The sequence below is a fragment of the Prionailurus bengalensis genome, chromosome B4, assembly GCF_016509475.1.
Source record: "Prionailurus bengalensis isolate Pbe53 chromosome B4, Fcat_Pben_1.1_paternal_pri, whole genome shotgun sequence".
Classification (NCBI taxonomy): domain Eukaryota; kingdom Metazoa; phylum Chordata; class Mammalia; order Carnivora; family Felidae; genus Prionailurus; species Prionailurus bengalensis.
Genome location: NC_057358.1, coordinates 103,043,185 through 103,062,179, shown reverse-complemented (window position 1 = coordinate 103,062,179; position 18,995 = coordinate 103,043,185). Strand labels below are relative to the sequence as shown.

Genomic DNA, 18,995 nt, shown 5'->3' with positions numbered 1-18,995 from the left:
TGGACTAACAAAGAGGAAATTAAGTACATGGAAGCCAATGAGAATGGTAGCACGACAGCCTAAAAGCTCTGGGATGCAGCAAAGGCAGTCATAAGAGGGAAGTACATAGCAATACAGGCCTTCCTTAAGAAGGAAGAAAAGTCTCAGATGCACAACCTAACCTTACACCTTAACGAGCTGGAAAAAGAACAGCAAATAAAACCCCAAACCAGTAGAAGATGGGAAATAATAAAGATTAGAGCAGAAAGCAGTGCTTGACCACACACACACACACACACACACAAACACACAAACACACACACACACTAGAACAGATCAGTGAAACCCGTGGCTAGTTCTTTGAATGAATCAACAAAATTGATAAACCTGTTATATGTGGGGGATGAATCACTGGATTCTACTCCCAAAATCATTATTGCACATCTATGCTAAGTAACTTGGATGTAAATTAAAAAATAAAATAAATGGAAATTGTATTAAATGTGAAATGCTTAGTCTTCCAAGGATTAGTGTAGAGCTATATCTAAACCAAACTCTGTAAATATTATTGACAGTTTAAAATTTAAAATTCTTAATTTTGTAAAATGCTTAGTACTTTCATAGTATATGAATGTGTGATAGATATTTCCATTTTCAGGATGCTGGCAGGAAATTTAATTTTTGAGAAATGATTGTAAAATAAGGAAAAGAAGTATTTAGATAAGGGGATCTGCTGAATCATACATATAGAAGAAATATTAAGTCAAAAATGTGAGCTACTGGTTGATGAAGCTTCTCTTTCACATGGAGTCATGCTGGCCAGATTGTACCAAAAAGGCACACTCCAGCCAAAGTCCAGCTCTGAATTGGCCTATTTCATGTTTGTATTTTAACATTTGTCTTTTATCCCTTAATGTTGGTTTCCACTTGTGCAATATACACTGAGGTCATCTCTTCAACATCCCACCTCCTGACATTGTGCATCAGTCATGTAGTTTAAGGAATTAACCTGGGCAACTGAGGCAGGACCTGATAAATCTAACTCAATGAAGAAAATCTGATCTTTCTTGCCTATAATTAGTCTAGGAACCAATGCTTAACTAGTCAGCATATGGCATTCCTTTAGAAATAGGCTGGTTTAGGAATAGGCACATAACTGTGCATCTAGGCCAATGAGACATGCCAATAAGATTCCTTGGAGGCTTCTGGGAAATGTTTTCTCATTCTTAAGTGAGAGTCGTTAGAAAAATAAAAAAGGCATTTTTTATTTTTAGACAAAGAAGCACGTAGCTCTAGTTGTTACTATCATCCTATAACCATGAGGAAATCACCTTGGGATAGAACTAATACTATCCTGGGTACTTGATGACATTGTTGAAATGAGTTTAAACCAAACCCCATGTTCAGTCTACCTCTGAACTTCCAGTCGTGTGAACCAATAAGGTTCCTAACTATTTAAGCCAAAAAAGAAGAAAAAAGAAAAAAAAAAAACTTCTTAGAAGTCCCAAGTCAGAACTGTTCTTTGGATTCTTACCACTATTTTCAACTATTTTTCATTGTGGTATAGAACTACAAGAATGAAATAGCAAAAGTGCATTCCCACTGAAAACACTTAAGGCTATTTATACTTATTTTAGGATTTTTGTTGCTCAGAGACTTCCAAAAGAAATAGCATTTATTTCTGAAGTTAATAGTGTGATGTTCTACTTACTAATCTTTGAAAAGTTCAGGTAGTTCATAATTTCTGTGTCATTAGATAGCTTGAGTAACTCCTTTTGAAAAGACTTTTCAGGAAACAACTACTCCAGTGATATCCTTCCAACTTTCTGATTTAAAAAAAATTTTTTTTATTGTGGTAAAAACACATAAATAATAATAAATGGTAGATTTACCATTTTAACCATTTTGAATGGTTACAGTTCAGTAGTGTCAAATATATTCACATTGTTGTGCAACAGCTCTTTAGAATTTTTTTATCTTGTAATACTGAAGTTCTGCACACTAAACACTTATTTCCCCTTGTCTTGACTGCCAGCCCTTGTAACCAACTTTCTATTTTGTTTCTGTGATTTTGACACTTTTAAAAGGACACTATTTGTCCTTTTGTGACTCTCTTATATTGCTTAGCACAGTGATCTTGCGGTTTATCTGTGTGATAGAATTTCCTTCCTTTTTAAGCCTGAACTAACTCTCTCCTTTTTAAAGATTTATGTATTGAATACATGAAAAGTTGATGTATAAGTTATAATGACCTTTTCATACTTGTTTTCCTACAGTGAATAAAGTCAATATACATTAAATTTGGACAGTACATATTCAACTCTTGCTGGTGGAGTTACTTCCTCCTTGTCTCTGACCACTGTGTTTTCATTAGCTTCTAAAATTAAAGACAATTTTAATTAAAATCTCAAAATTTTCAAATGAACTATTTCCCTTTCTCTCAATCTCTTCTATGGGTGGTTTTTGGCAAAACTCATAAACCAAGACAATTAATAGACACTGTCAACATTTATCTCCCAAATTCAGTTAACATTGAATAATTTTAACCTGAATAGAATCCTGCAAATTTATCTAATGTACCATATTCAAGTTGGAACCAATAACTTGATTAACAACTTTACACCTTTTGTCAGATTTTTAAATTAGGACATGTACGAATAATTTTGTCAAACTCCATTTGGATCATGTCTTGATTTTGAGGTCTATTAATTTATCTGTCCAAGATTATCCGTTAACTTGGGGTATCAGTTGTGTGTCCAGCTCCTGATTTAGGCTCAGGTCATGATCCCAGGGTGATGGGATTGAACCCCAAATCAAAGCTCTGTGCTAAGTATGGAGCCTGCTTTAGATTCTCTCCCTTTCCCTCCCTCCCTCCCTCCCTCTCTCTCTCTCTCTCTCTCTTTCTCATTTTCTCTCTCATTTTCTCTCTCCCCACCTTCCCACCCTCCCTCCCTCGCTCCTCCCACCCCCCTCCGTTCCTCCTCTCTTCTCCCCCACTTATACTCTCTCAAAAAAAAAAAAATTATTGACTCAGTTGCTAGATTATGAATCTCAATAAACCTGGCAGTTTAACATTTTTCACTTCAACCATTTATAAAGAATTTCATCATTTATAGACATCTCCTATGTTGCACTCCTTTGTATTGCTTGAGGAAATCATTAAACATTGTTAAGGCAATAAAACCTTGCTCTTTTTAAAAAAAAAAATTTTTTTTTCGTTCTAAAGCATTCAAAAAAACTTAGTTGAGAAACAGCCCAGTTTTCTGATTTTCAGTTTGGGACTTCTGTGTGAAATCTTTGCTCTTTTTTTAGCAAGAAATGTTAAAGTAAATATCTATTTTCCTAATTAGCAGTCACATGAACTGCTTATAGTACTCCAGCTTTTTTTTTCTTTTCTCCTGAAGGAAATATAGCCATCTGTTTTCAGTATCTCCAGGGCCCCTCAAATTCAATTTCTGGTATTCCAGATAGCCTGTACTATTTTCACTTTATCTTAAACATTGCTTTCTAAATGTGATGATTTTTCATGATGGAATAAAAGATAGAGTTTTAATTTTATTTTTAGTAATTCATTTAAACTTCACACAGCCCTGTAGTATGTCTTGTCTTCAAATATTTTAAGTTAGTGAGTGTGTCACACTCAGCTGTCAGGAGGCAGAGTTGGGAGCCTATCTGCAAGTCTTCAGAATTTAAATATTTATGTTTGTTTTTTTCCACATAACCAATCTTTGAATGGCTTTTTGAGATTATTCACGGTAGGTAAGAATTAACGCTATGGGATCTTATTTATTTTTTGTGTATCTTTTTTAAAATTTATATCTGCAAATGACAGTGCTAGAGTACAGGAGATTTTTGTGAATTGTATGAATACATATACATACACCTAATCTTTTGGCTCAGGGATTGCCCCAGGCTCTCAGTTTCCTGCCAGTAGTTATGGAACTTTACTCTTGTTAGTGTCTCTTAACATCCTTCCTGTTTATATAAATTTGGGGTTGTCTGTATTTGGCTTTGACCTGATACTTCCTTGGGACTCTGCTTCCCCTGTAGCTCCCTCTGCTGCAAGCACTGCAGCTACTCTGCAGTGCTCCTTTATTCTCATTCTTTATGTCCTGTGAGTGATTTCTCCCTAAGCAAAACAGAGTGGTTTTATATAAATCTGCCTGATTGTTTGGTTGATATTTTGCCTGGCAGATTAATTACATATTTTCGTGGCGCATATAGCATAGTTTATTACACCACTTGTATCTTTTTTTCTCTTTTGCTCCAGATTCATTTACTTTTTTGTAATATATATTATTTAGTTTTTAGTACATTTTTTTAAAACTCTGAAATGTAAAAAGTTGCATCAATTCAAGTATGACTTTTTTGTAGAAGTCCCATGAAGATCATAAAAATTGAAACATTACCTTGTAGAGGGAGAAATTTTACAATGTATTATTAAGTGTAAAATCATCAGGCTACAAAATGGTATGGTAGCTACTTTTGTGCTCTGATACACATATAAAAAATAAACTTTCTGCAGAAAACTTGGATAACAAAAAATCCTTACCCCCCCAAAAAAAAACCTGCTAATAAAAATCCCTCCTAATTACCACTTAAAGATAATCATTGTTAATTTTATAGCATATATTCTTTCATTTTTCTCTATGTGTGTGTCTGTAAAAATTACATCTCTACATAGATCGATGTAATAAGATGATAAAAGCCCTCTTAAAGCAAAAGTTTGACAGACCTGACTTTACATAACCTTTAAACTTAGTAATATACAAAATACTGTAAGAAAAATTTTCTTAAATACAGGGACAATATGGAAGAAATATTTGTAACATATCTATTAATCGGATGTAGGAAGTAACTTAGTTTTTTGTATATCATTAATTAGCATCACCATCTATCACATCATACTAGTCAAGACCTTCAATTTATCCTAGATACCTTCCTCACACTCCCTTCTCATTTCCAACTGATCTCTCAGTATCTCCTGGGCATCTCTGGATTTACCCATTTCTTCCATTAAATTCAAGCTTCCAACATAATCCTTTTGTACTAACTGTGGTAGCTCCTTAACTGATCTGCCTACCTTGATACTAAATTCTAATTCATTTTTCGTATTGCACAAAGTGATCTTTTTGAAACACATTCCTTATCATAGACTATCTTAGAAAAATAGACACTCATTGACTCTGTGTGTGTGTGTGTGTGTGTGTGTGTGTGTGTGTGTGTGTGTGTGTTTGAGAAGTACATAGAGATTGATATATTCTTTCAGAAAAATGAACCAGGCCGTTGTAGACCATACATACTTACTGTCACAGGGTTATTTGGTGCCTTTTATTCTCTCTTAACCTGGAACACACTTTCCTTCTGTACACCTACATATTCTTCAGAGAATCCTTTCCTGACCTCACTGAATCAGATTATCCTATTATTTACTCTTAGACACCACAAAATTCTCTGTTATCAGACTTACCAAAATTTTACAGTAATCTAACTCTTTGAATAATCTCTTTTACTGGACTGTAAGCTCTTTGAAGAAAAGGCCCGGTTTTGCTTACGATTGTATTCTTGGCATGTAACATAGTACCAAGCACCTACTAGACACCTGTCTTAGCTTTGGGTAGGATAACAAAATACCGTAGATTAGGTAGCGTAAACAACAGACCTTTGTTTCTCATAGTTCTAGAGACTCCGGGATTCAAGGGTGAGGTGCTGGCCAATTCTGTGTCTGGTGTGAGAGTCCTTTCCCTGCCTTGCACATGGCTGCCATTTTGCTGTGTTCTTTATGGCAGAGAAACAGTGAGCTGTAGTCCCTTATTCTTCTGTAAGAACTGTAATCCCATCATGGGTGCACCACCCTCATTATTTCATCTAAGCCTAATTATTTACCAAAAGTCCCACCCCGCTAATACCATCACATTGGAGGTGAGGATTTCAACATGAAATTTGGGGGGATACAAACATTCAGTCTATAAAAGCACCCCATAAGTATTTGTTGAATTAATGAACACATTAGAAATACAAGCAAAAGATGTAAATAAATTCACAAAAGGAGAAAATACAAGTGCCAGTAAACATATCCGAATATTTTCAACCTCATGTGTGATCAGGAAATAGTTTGGTCCCCATCATGTTGGGAAAATTTTTAAAGATTGATAGTGTTAAGTGTATATTCAAGAACATGTCCATTAGGAGGACAGTATGAAAGAAAAGTATGATTCAGCCATACTGCGGAATATTTTTCAGCTATTATAATACATTGGGTTCCTGTGCACTGAAAATAATCTCATTAGGGGGCGCCTGGGTGGCGCAGTCGGTTAAGCGTTCGACTTGAGCCAGGTCACGATCTCACGGTCCGTGAGTTCGAGCCCCGCGTCAGGCTCTGGACTGATGGCTCAGAGCCTGGAGCCTGTTTCCGATTCTGTGTCTCCCTCTCTCTCTGCCCCTCCCCCGTTCATGCTCTGTCTCTCTCTGTCCCAAAAATAAATAAACGTTGAAAAAAAAAATTTATAAAAAAAAAAAAGAAAATAATCTCATTAGTTTTTGTCTTACAAAAAGAACCTCAAAAGTGACTCTGTATATATGTTTACATACACACATATAAACTCATAGTAAACTTACTGGAAAAAATATAGATAATGTTTATCTCTGGTGAGGGAACATAATAGTAGAAGGAGAAATATAAAGTTACGAGTTCTTTTTTTCCTTTTTTTAAAACTGGATTTTTTTTGTTTTACTATTTTTACAATGAGAATATTTTTATAGTCATGAAAATATATATATGAGTAAGAGTTAAGGTGGTTAGGGACATAGAGAAAAAAACCCCATTCTTTATATGTAGAAAAGTAAAATCAGAAATGCCAAAGAAGCATAGTTTAGTCTGGCATTATGAGCAGTTCCATATTGTTGGAACTTTATGTGTGGTAGAGTATGGAAGAGAAATTAATCTGAAAAAGAAGACAAAACCAGATCATTGAGGGTCATGTATGTTTTCTCTTAGTATGGTACAACTAAGCCACGATCTTTTAAATAGGAAATTGACCCCATTTTAAATAGGTGACTCTGGGTGATGTATAGATGACACAGTGGAAGAGATTCCTAACCTTTTTATATCTGGATCCCTTTTGTCAGATTTGATGATGCCTGTGGTTACTTTTCTCAAGATTGTATTTTGGATGTATAAAGTAAAATACAAAGTGCATCGAAAACCACTTATATTGGATTTCATTTATCAAAATATTAGAAAAACACATTTATGGTATAGTTATATATGTGTTTGTTTAGTAACACATTAAACAAAGAGACCGATACTTTAATTTCAAAACTGTGTTGAGCATAAACAATATTTTAAGATGTATGCATCAGTTCAGTGGCCTTCTGATGGTCTGTCAACCCCAGGTTAAGAACTGTGGGATATGGCATGAGACTGGGAAAATGGAGATCAGTTAGGAAAGCAGTCGATATGGAGATCATGAAAAATCTTAGTGGAGGTCATCTGAACTGATCTTATGAAAGACTTTCTAATTATCATTAAATGTTAACATTTTTGTATTAGTAAAGCAATGTGTGTACATTATATAAATATTAGGAAATACAAATTTAAAACAGGAAAACATGTTCTATGGTACTTTTTTAAAACTTAGTATATCTACTATCCTTGGTTCTTATTGTTGCTCTTACATAGGAATTTTCCTCATTGGTTATGCATTTGGTCTTAATGATACCATCATTGCTTAACTGTCTTCTCTTTGATTTTACAGATTTTTGATTGGTCAGGGAGCACATGTAGGAGCTGTCAACAGTGAAGGAGATACACCATTAGATATTGCTGAGGAGGAGGCAATGGAAGAGCTACTTCAAAATGAAGTTAATCGGCAAGGTAATATAAAAGCAACCTAAATGGAAGAAATGTTTAAAACTGTTTTAGGAAGAATATGGTACTTGACTTTTTCAATAAAATAATTTTTGATATTGAAGGAGAAATCATAGTTTTAGTAGGAAAAAAATCACCTTCCATAACAATATATGTAGTATGAGTCTATTTGAAAAAATAAATGATTCTCAACTGTACATCTTTTTAATACTGTTAAAATTGAAAAAAATATCATAAGGTGTAGGATCAGACATAAAATTATATGGTAATAAAAACTTGGGAGAGAAAATAGGTAAAGAGGGTAGGGAAATGCACAGGGTGAGGAGATACATTGCAAATTTAAATAGAGCGGTCAAGAAGTCCTCACTGATGAGTGGGTATTTAGGCTAAGATCTGAATAGGTAAGGGAATGAATCATGTGAGTCTGGGAAAGAACATTCCAGATAGGAAGCAGCAAGTGTAAGGAGGGGAGGGTGTATGGTATATTTAGAGAAAGAACAAGTAAGCTAGTATGATTGAAGCAAGCAGCACAAGGAAGAGGCTGGAAGGAGATGATGTCACAGAGGTAACTGTGAACCATATCACATAAAGCTTTGTGGGCCATTGGAAGGACTTTGGCTTTTAGTCTGAGTGAAGTAGGGAGCCTGTGAGGAATTGAGGTAAAGGAGTGACATGATCTGACCTACTTTAGAAAGGATCTCTGTGACTGTTGTGTTGAGAATAGATTATAGGAGAGTAAGGGCAGAAGTAGGTGGTTATGATCAGACTTATTTTAGAAAGGATCTCTGTGGCTTTTGTGTTGAGAATAGATTGTAGGAAAGTAAGGGCTGAAGTAGATGGTAGTGAACAAAGTGAAGAGAAGAGGTTAGATTTTAGATGTATTTTGAAGGTTTGGCTAAGAGGATTATTGAGTGATTAAGGGGTCTGGTATGCAAGAAAGAAGGGGTAAATGAGATGTGAATATTGTGGGGGAAGTAGGTTTTGTGGGAAAAGTTTAGGGATTCATTTTCAGATTTGCCAAGTTTGTTTTGCTGATATTTAAGCAGTTGAATATGTGAACAGAGAGAGATAGGCTAAAAATATAAATTTAGTAGGAGACATCAGTTTATAGATGAAGAATGATTGTTTATGGGTAAAGTTTTGTTTAGGAATAATGAGTGTTTTAAACTGATGATGGTAATAGTTTTACAACTCTGCAAATATACTAAAAACCACTGAATGGTGTCCTGTAAATGGTGTATGAATTGTATCTTGAGATATAATATATAATATGTATATTTTATGTGTATATATATCTTTATATATAATCTAGCAAATCCTTTTTTTTTTTGAGAGAGAGAGAGTGAGAGTTAGCAGGGGTGGGGCAGAGAGAGAGGGAGAGAGAATCCTAAGCAGGCTCCACCTCCAGCAGGGAGCCTGACGTAGGGCTTGATCTCACAACTGTGAGAATCATGACCTGAGCCGAAACCAAGAGTGGGACACTTAAGCAGTTGAGCCACCCAAGTGCCCTGTAGCAGTTCTTTTTTTTTTTGTGGGGGGGGGGGGGGTATATAGTCAAAAAGTTAAAAGGAAGGTTTCAAAAGATATTTGTGCACCCATTTTTATAACAGTCTTATTCAAATAACCAAAAGATGGAGGTAAACCAGGTGTCTTTCGGTGGGTAAGTGAATAAACAAATTGTGGTTATGAACATACAGTGGACTATTATTCACTAAAAAGGAAATTCTGATACATACTGTAGTATGGATGAACCTTGAGGACATTATGATAAGCAGAAAAAAGCCAGTCACAAAAAGACAAATACTGTATGATTTCACTTACGTGAGGTACTTTAAGAGTCAGACTAATAGAAACAGTGAGTGGAATGATGGCTGTTACAAGGTGGGAGTGGGGGTGGTTGTTTAATATGTGTAGCATTTCAGTTTTGCAAGCTGAAAAGAGTTCTAGAGATGGGTTGCACAAAAATATAAATGTACTTAACACTACTGAACTGCATACTTAAAATTGTTTATTAAGATGGTAAATTTTATGTGTATTTTACCACAATTAAAAATTAATATGTATGGGGCACCTGGGTGGCTCAGTTGGTTAAGCTTCCACCTCTGGAATTTGGCTCAGGTCATGATCTGGTTCATGTGCGGAAGTTTGAAGTGCAGAACCTGTTTGGGATTCCTCCCTCTCCCTCTCTCTCCCTGCCCCTCCTCTGCTTGTACTGCCCCCCCCTCTCTCCAAATAAAATAAATAAATTTTAAAAAATTAGTATGTACTGCTAAATAAAATTAGTGTGATTTCCACCAAAATGCATTGTTTAGGCAGTGGTTAAATGAGTATTATCAAAAAAACAACTCTTTTTTAACACCTTACTTTAAGGTGTTAAAAGTATGGGATATTGGTTTAGAAGGTTGGCTCGTGCTGAAGTGTCGTTCATCATGAAATAGAAGCAAAGGAGTAGAAGCTAAGTTAGTCTCTGATAAAGAGATTTTTATTCCTTGGGATTAGGAAAATTCGTAACTACTAAATGTTTAAAAAAATCCTAAGACACTGAAGCTGAGAGGATATTTAAGTGCCTAAATATACTTGAGGCATTTTAACAAGCAGTTGAAGATCCCCTGGAGCCCAGGAGAAACAAGGCACACATTAGATAAGTAATTATAAACTGGAACTTGGATAAGAACACAGAAGAGCTTTTAACAGGCATGTTCTATTCTAGGCAGTGTTCTGGAATAATGGGATATTCAGGACTTGAGGAAGTTGGACAAATAGAGACAAGCATCATAACCTATAACCATAACCCACCTGGCTGTGATGAATGCCTAATTAGATAGCTCACCATTTCCTGTTAAACAGTAGTTAAAATAAATCTTTTTATACTAATATTAGTTAGTAATTATTATGAACTAGGAAAGGCATGGAGATGTACTGAAAACTTCTTGCCTTTGGTTTCCTTATATATAAAGGAAGCTGCTTGCAAAGACTAATTTTAATTACGGTGATTTCAGTGTTGATTAATGTGCCAGCAAATGTTCTGAGTGCTGGGTATTAAATAACAGGGGCACCTGGGTGGCTTACTTGGTTAAGCATCCCGACTTCGGCTCAGGTCATGATCTCATGGTTTGTGAGTTCGAGCCCACTAACAGCTCAGAGCCTGGCGTCTGCTTCAGATTCTGTGTCTCTCTATGAACCTGCCCTGCTCCTGCTCTGTCTCAAAAAATAATAAATGTTAAAAAAATAATAATTAAAATAAGAAACAGCAACAAATAAAGAAACAAGACAGTCTTTACTCTTAAGAATTTCACAGGATAGCAGAAGTGTCAGATATATAAACAGCTTCAAAATGTAGTGTGCTGTGTGCTAAAATATAGATAGGGACAAAATGTGGGAGAACAGAAAAGTCTATGAGTAACTACTTGCAGTAGTCAGTAAAGGTTTCAGATTGATGACATTTGAGAATGAGTTTGCTTAGCAGAGAAAGGAGTTGGTGGACAGAAAAGGCATGTCAGGCAGGCATATCAACATGTGCAAAAGAAAAGGAATTGGAGATATAGCATATGCAGAGAACACATGAGAATTGGAGTGGAGATAGAAAGTCAGAATGGAGTAGATGAGTAGTAGATGAGACCTGAAAAGATTGGGCTGTAGCCAGATGGTGAAGGACATCCATTTTATAGGCATTAGATGCATCCAAGATCTCCAAGAAGGAAATGAGCCTGATTAGATTTGGTTGTTAGTAGTACAGCTGATGGCACCTTGGAGGATGATTTAGAATGGGAAATACATGGTGGCTTATCTTCCTTGAAGAAGGCTCTTAAATTGGTTCTGCTGAAAGATGATAAGGACAAAGCAATTACATTTAAGATAGAAAAGAGCAGGGCTGTCTTGATATTAAGGTAAAATTAAAACAGTTTGATGAAGAATTGAATGTGGAGATAAAGGAAGAATTGAGGCCACTTGTTTGCCTCCTGAAGTTTTTAGTTTAAGACTTAATGATAGTTAGGGGCACCTGGGTGGCTCAGTCAGTTAAGCGTTTGACTCTTGCTTTCAGCTCAGGTCATGATCTCGCAGTTCGTGAATTCAAGCCCCACATTGGGCTCTGTGCTGACAGCACAGAGCCTGCTTGTGATTTTCTCTCCCTCCCCTGTTCACCTGCCTTCTCTCTGTCTCTCTCTCAAAATAAATAAACTTTAAAAAGACACCCCCGCCCCTTAAAAAAAAAAAAGAATTAATGATGGCTAAACTCATGGGAAAATGTGGGACAAAGCAGGAACAGATTTAGAGAATATGTGAGTTTGGGGATATATTGAGTCTGCGGCAGCAAAAGGACATCCAGATTACATTGTTTGGTACATTTTTGGAACCCAGGAGATACCAGGATGGAAAAATGTAAATCTGGGAGAATAATAGATGAGATGACCCTGGAACTGAACAGTGAAAAGCTAACACTAATAAGTCTGATTATGTATGCCAGGAATTGAGCACTGGGCTTGATTTTATTTCATCTGCACAATTCTCAGAGATTACTACTACTATTACCCCCATTTTACAGATGACAAATTGAGGCTCAGTGATTTGCCAAAGATCATATGGGTGGGAAGTAAGTACTGTAGTTTTGTCCCAAATAGTATGACAGGTATCTTGAGCCCACACTCTCCATCACTAGCATACTTCATTTTATTAAGAGTGTCTCCTAGAAGATACTTCATGATGTTCATTTTATTCATGTAATGGGAATACATGAATTTCTATAGCATAACTTTATTCAGAGAAACAAAATGAAGGGATAGCTCTCATAATAGATTTTAATAATTTTAAAAAGAGCACCTTAAATATACCTCTTGCATTGATAAGATACTTAAATTGTTTATCCTGCTATGTTTTTATTTCATATTTTAAATTTTCTAATTCTTCCAGCTCTAATTCCTCATATAATATATTTGATCAGTAACTAGTCATCCTTAAGGAAATTGCCTTTGACACTAGAAATGATTTGTGGTGCCCCACTGGCACAGTCAGAGCATGCAATTCCTGATCTCGAAGGTTGAACAATAGTTAAAAGTATTTCTGGTTTATATTTTAATGCAATTGTCTGTATTTAGCTTGGGACACAAGTCAGTCTTGTGTCTCTTAGCTGTGACCAAACTCCAGTTTATTCTTATTTTTTCTTACCAAGAGATTTGGCTACGTTTCAGTCTTACATTTACTGGTTTTCAATACTAGTGACAGATGTTAATCTCATCACTTTATTATATTATATCCAATTTAGTTTTGATACATATTGTTTTCATTGTTCAAAACATTTATAGTAGGTGGGCTAAGGACCAGGTAAATGCATTATAGGATTTTCTTTCTGTTAGACCATAAAGCAAGGAAAGAGAGCAGAATCCTAGGCATTTAGAGCTGCTAGTGATAGCTGCTAGCGAAGCACCTGGGTGCTTACTTCTGATTTAAGCATTTCACATATATTAATTAAATCCTCACAACAACCTTGTAGGATAGGTGCTTTCATTACCTCTTTTTTACAATTCAACTGAATATTAGCATAGATTTAAGTGTCTTGCCCCAAATAATAGAGCTAGTAAGTCACAGATAAGGGATTGAAACCCAGCAGTCTAGGTTCAATATCCGTGTTCTTAGCTCATTCTACTAATATTCAAAGAAGTTATGGCTTTCTCAAGGTCACTAGCTACTTAAAACAATGGAACTGGAAAACAAGTAATATGTACTATAATAAGGGCTTCTTTTTTTCCTTCTTTCTAAATTTTAATGAACTAAAGCAGGGTCTATATCAGTAGTATTTAAACAAAATTTTTAATATGACAGAAGAGTTTTTCTTTCTAACTAGATTTTCTTAAGCATAAGAAATTTCCCTTCACACATACTTTAATTTTAAACTTGAGTTGTTTTGTTTTTACATAATATTCATGTAAGAGCATGATTTGGAAGCAGAAAAAAGGTAATTGCTTTGCAAGTAGCTAAGGATAGCATGAAATTAGATAAATTGAGAAAGATATTTTTTAATTTCAAGTTCAGAGGAAATTTAGAATAGTAAAAGATAATATAAATGTTCAAGATGGCAAAGACAAAAATGATAAAGATAATATAAGAGGTTCATGTTTTAAAAGACATAGTAAAAGAATAAAGCATGAGGAAAATCATTTAGTAAAAAGGTTATATTTAGGGGCAGCTGGGTGGGTGGCTCAGTTAGTTAAGCAGCTGACTCTTTTTTTTTTTTTAATTTTTTTTTTTCAACGTTTATTTATTTTTGGGGGGACAGAGAGAGACAGAGCATGAACGGGGGAGGGTCAGAGAGAGAGGGAGACACAGAATCGGAAACAGGCTCCAGGCTCTGAGCCATCAGCCCAGAGCCCGACGCGGGGCTCGAACTCAACGGACCGCGAGATCATGACCTGGCTGAAGTCGGACGCTTAACCGACTGCGCCACCCAGGCGCCCCAAGCAGCTGACTCTTGATTTCAGCTCAGGTCATGATCTCATAGTTCCTGGGTTCAAGCCCCACATCAGGCTCTGTGCTGACAGTGTGGAGCCTGCTTGTGATTCTCTCCCTCTGTCTCTCTCTGTCTCTGTCTCTTTCTCTGTCTCAAAATAAATAAATAAACTTTTTAAAAAGTTTATATTTAATGTATTACAATTACAACTTTATAATTTCTTTCCTGAATAACAGTAGAAGGCATCTTAAATAAGATGGTTACAGGTCAGTAATAGTAGTAAAGTGTGGGATATAGGACATGAAGTAAGATGGTGATGAACTAAGATACCATCAAGAAGACAGTCTGAGATGGCAACTCAAAGTCTGAACTAATTGGTAAAGTGGTAAAGTGCTGGGTAAGTAGTGGTACTTGGTATAGTAAATATAAGACAGGGAGCAAGCAGACTGGCTAGGGAAATTGAGTTAAGATTTTAGCATGAAGTTTCAGATATCTCTGGCATATAATTTTATTATAGTATTTGCCCATCTTGACTCTTTTCTGTTCTCCAAGCACAGATAATCCAACTGATAACTTGATATCTCCAATTAGATGTCTGTTAGGGCATCTTAAACTTCACATTTCTTATATTTAAAATTTAGTTTTTCCAGTTGCTCAGGCGGAAAAACTTTGATTCATACTTGACTTTTGTTTCCTACGTCCACACTAAGAACAAATTGTGTTGGTGTACCTTGAAGAATCCAGAATCTAACCCCTTTACTAACCTTCACTGCTACCACCCTGGTTTAAACTCTGTCATCTCTTGACAGAATTGTTGCAGTATCCTCCAATTTGATACCTCAGTTTCTTCTCTTAACTTTTCAGCTTAAGTGATCCTCTAAAATTAAGTCAGATTATATCATTCTGCTCTTTGTTCTCATTACTTTGTAGACATCCTGGCCTTCTAAACAGAAGAATGTTCCAATCAGGCTTCTGTGTCGAGCCTACTAGGACTTCCCTCAGTCTGGAATGTCGCCCAAAATATATAGTGTACCTATCACTCTATTTTTGGTGTAATGTCACCTTATCAAAGAGACTGTTCTTTACCAAACCTTATAAAATAACAGCTTTTTCTCATGACCCTCTGTCCCTTTACTGTGCTTTATTTTTCTTCACATATGTATATCTCCTTCAATATAATGAGTTCACTTCTATCCCCAGTAAATCTTACAAAAGCACCTGACATCTAGTAGGCAATCAGTGCATTTTGAATGGGTGGGTGAATGGATAAATGGATCAATGAAAGAAAAAAGTCCTGACTAGACAGTTGGATACATGGATATGAATTACAGGAGAGTTCTTAGCTAAGGAGGTGTGTGGGTGTGGGGTGTGTGTGAGATTGTTTTTTACTCATTTATTCATTATTTAGTTAGTATACATTTACTGACCCCTTTTAATTTGTGTTAGATTCTTATCTAGACAGTGAGAATACAAAATTAAAAAAAATAGTATTTTTACCTTTAATAAGTTCATAGACTTCTGGAGCAAGACATACTATAAACACATTGTGGTATGTGCTGTTTATTAGCTGGCAGTTGAAGCTATGAGACAACATGAGATAATTTAGGAATTTCAAGATTATCTTTTCTATTTTTCTTGTCAGGATTTTGAGCTTTTTGAAAGCTAAGAAAGAAGTAGAGTGTCCTATTCCTTTTTGAATTCTTCCCATCTCAACCTAACTTCATGCTTAATAAATGCTTTTAAATGAATGAACATCTATATAACTTAGTAAAATTATAATGCTGATACTAATAATGAAAATGAACTGTGCTGGAAAAGGAAAGAGTTTTATAAAGAATCTGTTTCAAAGTTTGGTAAATTTTAGATAAAAACAGGACCACCAAGTTGAAGTGTTCAATCAACATTTGTACCTAGTAGGGAAGAGTTTAGAGAACTGGCCAAAGCAGATCGGAATTTAAGGCTTAATTATGTATGGGTTTTTTCTTAATTTCTTAAAACTAAAGGATGAATATACCTAAGGAAATATTCCATTTTGTTTTTAAAAAAGGATTTGTTGGTAAAAGGAAAGCCAAAATAATATTTGTGGGGCAAAAAGTAAATAATCAGTAGAGAAGGCTAATAAAATATCTACAGCTTTCCCACATTTCTTTATTTAACTAGCTTGTTAATTAGCAGCCTATTTTTGAAAAAATATACTTTCACTTTTAATTTTTATTTAAAACTTGATATGTTTCGGGTAATTTTATTTCCCACAAAGGAAGAACATTTTCTATAAAGAAAAAAATAAGGGGCGCCTGGGTGGCGCAGTCGGTTAAGCGTCCGACTTCAGCCAGGTCACGATCTCGCGGTCCGTGAGTTCGAGTCCCGCGTCGGGCTCTGGGCTGATGGCTCGGAGCCTGGAGCCTGTTTCCAATTCTGTGTCTCCCTCTCTCTCTGCCCCTCCCCCGTTCATGCTCTGTCTCTCTCTGTCCCAAAAATAAATAAAAAACGTTGAAAAAAAATTTTTTTTTTTAAAAAAAGAAAAAAATAAAAGCAATTTTTATTTTATCAGGGGTTGATATAGAAGCAGCACGAAAGGAAGAAGAACGGATAATGCTTAGAGATGCAAGACAATGGCTAAATAGTGGTCAAATAAATGATGTCCGGCATGCAAAATCTGGAGGTACAGCACTTCACGTTGCAGCTGCAAAAGGCTATACAGAAGTTTTAAAGTAAGTATTGTTTTTCACAGTCCTATTTCTACTTTATTTTCCTTATTTCATTGTTCCTTTTCTTAAGATACCTGCAGACATTATTTTGAAACAGTTTATAAAAGTTATTTAATGTCTATTTACAGGAAAAAGAGAAAACTACCCTGAACATTATTGCTTTGTTTCTAAAGCCCTTTCTTTTCTCTTGAATTTTGATTATTCTACTGTTTTTTTCTTTGGTTGTAATTTCCCAATAAGTTAAAGTATCAGGCAACCATTATGTGTTAACTTCTGGGCTGATAAATTACTACAGAGTCATTTTGAGGTTCCCAGAGTGGCTAACTCTGGTTACTGAGACTAAGAACAGTGTTATGTTATAAACATATCAAATTCACAAAGTTTGATTCCTGGTGAGTATTTACATGTAATTTAAAATGCAGGTTTTTTTTTTTTACTGCGTAACACTGGGACTCAGAGTGCTTTTAGCATAATATTAAATATCAAGACCTAAGCAACTGAAATTTTACAGGGCTATATACTGGTCATTTGTTTTCCTTTTTTTACTTCTGCAACGCAAAGGTGTTATCAGCTACATGAAAAAAATAATGCTGTGTGTAACTTTTATTAGATGTATGTGAAAGGAAGTAAGACTAGCCCTCGGCAAAATCTTCTACACCCTTTATATTATGTTTGACAAGAGTTTCTAATATCAGTCTGTTCTTATTCCCCCTGCTCAGTAAAAACAACGAAGTGTAAGTGGGTCAGCTATTCCCAAGTTCCTCCTTTTTTCAATCCCTACTTACTTCAATAACTGAAGCCTTCTAGAATAGTGAAGTTAACTGTTAATTACTTTTCTTGTCCCCCTGTGTATTTCTCTCTAATCCAAAATGTAGCAAACTTTCAGACCCCAATAGCAGGTCATGAATGAACCTTAGTGACTTGACAACAGCATTTTTTAAAGGAAAAATTGAAAACATTAAGAATATTACAAATAGTAAAGGTAATACTTTTTAAGTAGTAGATTGCACCGTAAAATAGTTTTCTAGACAGCTCTAAGGGGTCTTTGTAATTAGGTTATCTAGGCTCTTAAAATTCTTTGTGAAGATTCTCAATGTGGATTGGGATATATTTTAAACTCCTCAAATTAGTACATAAGACCATTCGTCATCCTCTTTTAAGCTAAGCTGCTACCATTGCTCCTCAGGCATGCATTATCCAACTATATGTATCTAATTGAAGTTCTGTCATGATGTCTTAATGCCTACTTTGTTTCTGTCTAGATACCTTCATTCACCATCTCTTCAACTTGGAGGCAAATTCCATTCGATCCTTTGACTAAGTTCAAGGCTCTTAAGCCTATGAAAAAAAAAACACTCAACCTTATTCATAATAGGTGCAGTTGAAGCTACAATGAATTACTGCCACTTTTCATCTATCATATTGGCAAAGATTAAAATGTTTGGCACACTGTTGGCAAGGTTGGGGAAAAGGCACTCTCACATTACTGGTGAAAGTATGACAGTTGAGCAGATTTTATCAAAGTATCAGTTATTCTTTGGCTTAACAGTTAGCTCTACCTCTAGAATTTTTTTTTTTACAGATACTCTCACAGGAAATAAGGTATGTGCTAATAGCATTGTTTATACTAGGAGTAGGAGAATGTTGTTGACTAAATTCTGATACATCCTTTGACTGGAATACTCTTGTACCAATTAAAACACTAATGGGTAGTGTTACTGTTTTAAATTTTAGGGGCAACCGCTGGCTCAGTCAGTGGAGTATGGGAGTATTGGTCTCAGAGTGGAGGGTTTGGGCCCCATGTTGGGTGTAGAGATTACTTAAAGATAAAATCTCTCTTTTTTTAATGTTTATTTTGAGAGAGAGAAAGAGCGCATGTGTGCACGTGTGTGCACGTGCACACATGAGCAGGGGAGGGGCAGAGAAAGAGAGAGAGAGAGAGAGAGAGAGAGAGAGAGAGAGAGAGAGAGAGAGAATCCCAAGCAGATTCCATGCT

At 35.6% G+C, this 18,995-nt stretch overlaps 1 protein-coding gene across 9 annotated transcripts in view; it reads left to right on the top strand.

Moving 5' to 3' along the window:
* PPP1R12A (protein phosphatase 1 regulatory subunit 12A) overlaps positions 1 to 18,995 on the top strand; it is a 160,097-nt gene that overhangs the window by 66,892 nt on the left and 74,210 nt on the right. For all 9 annotated transcript variants that reach the window (XM_043561596.1, XM_043561601.1, XM_043561594.1 and 6 more), the window contains exons 3-4: positions 7,737 to 7,855; positions 16,843 to 17,002. In XM_043561596.1, the coding sequence (XP_043417531.1) occupies positions 7,737 to 7,855; positions 16,843 to 17,002 (279 nt within the window). The remainder of the gene's footprint in view (positions 1 to 7,736; positions 7,856 to 16,842; positions 17,003 to 18,995) is intronic.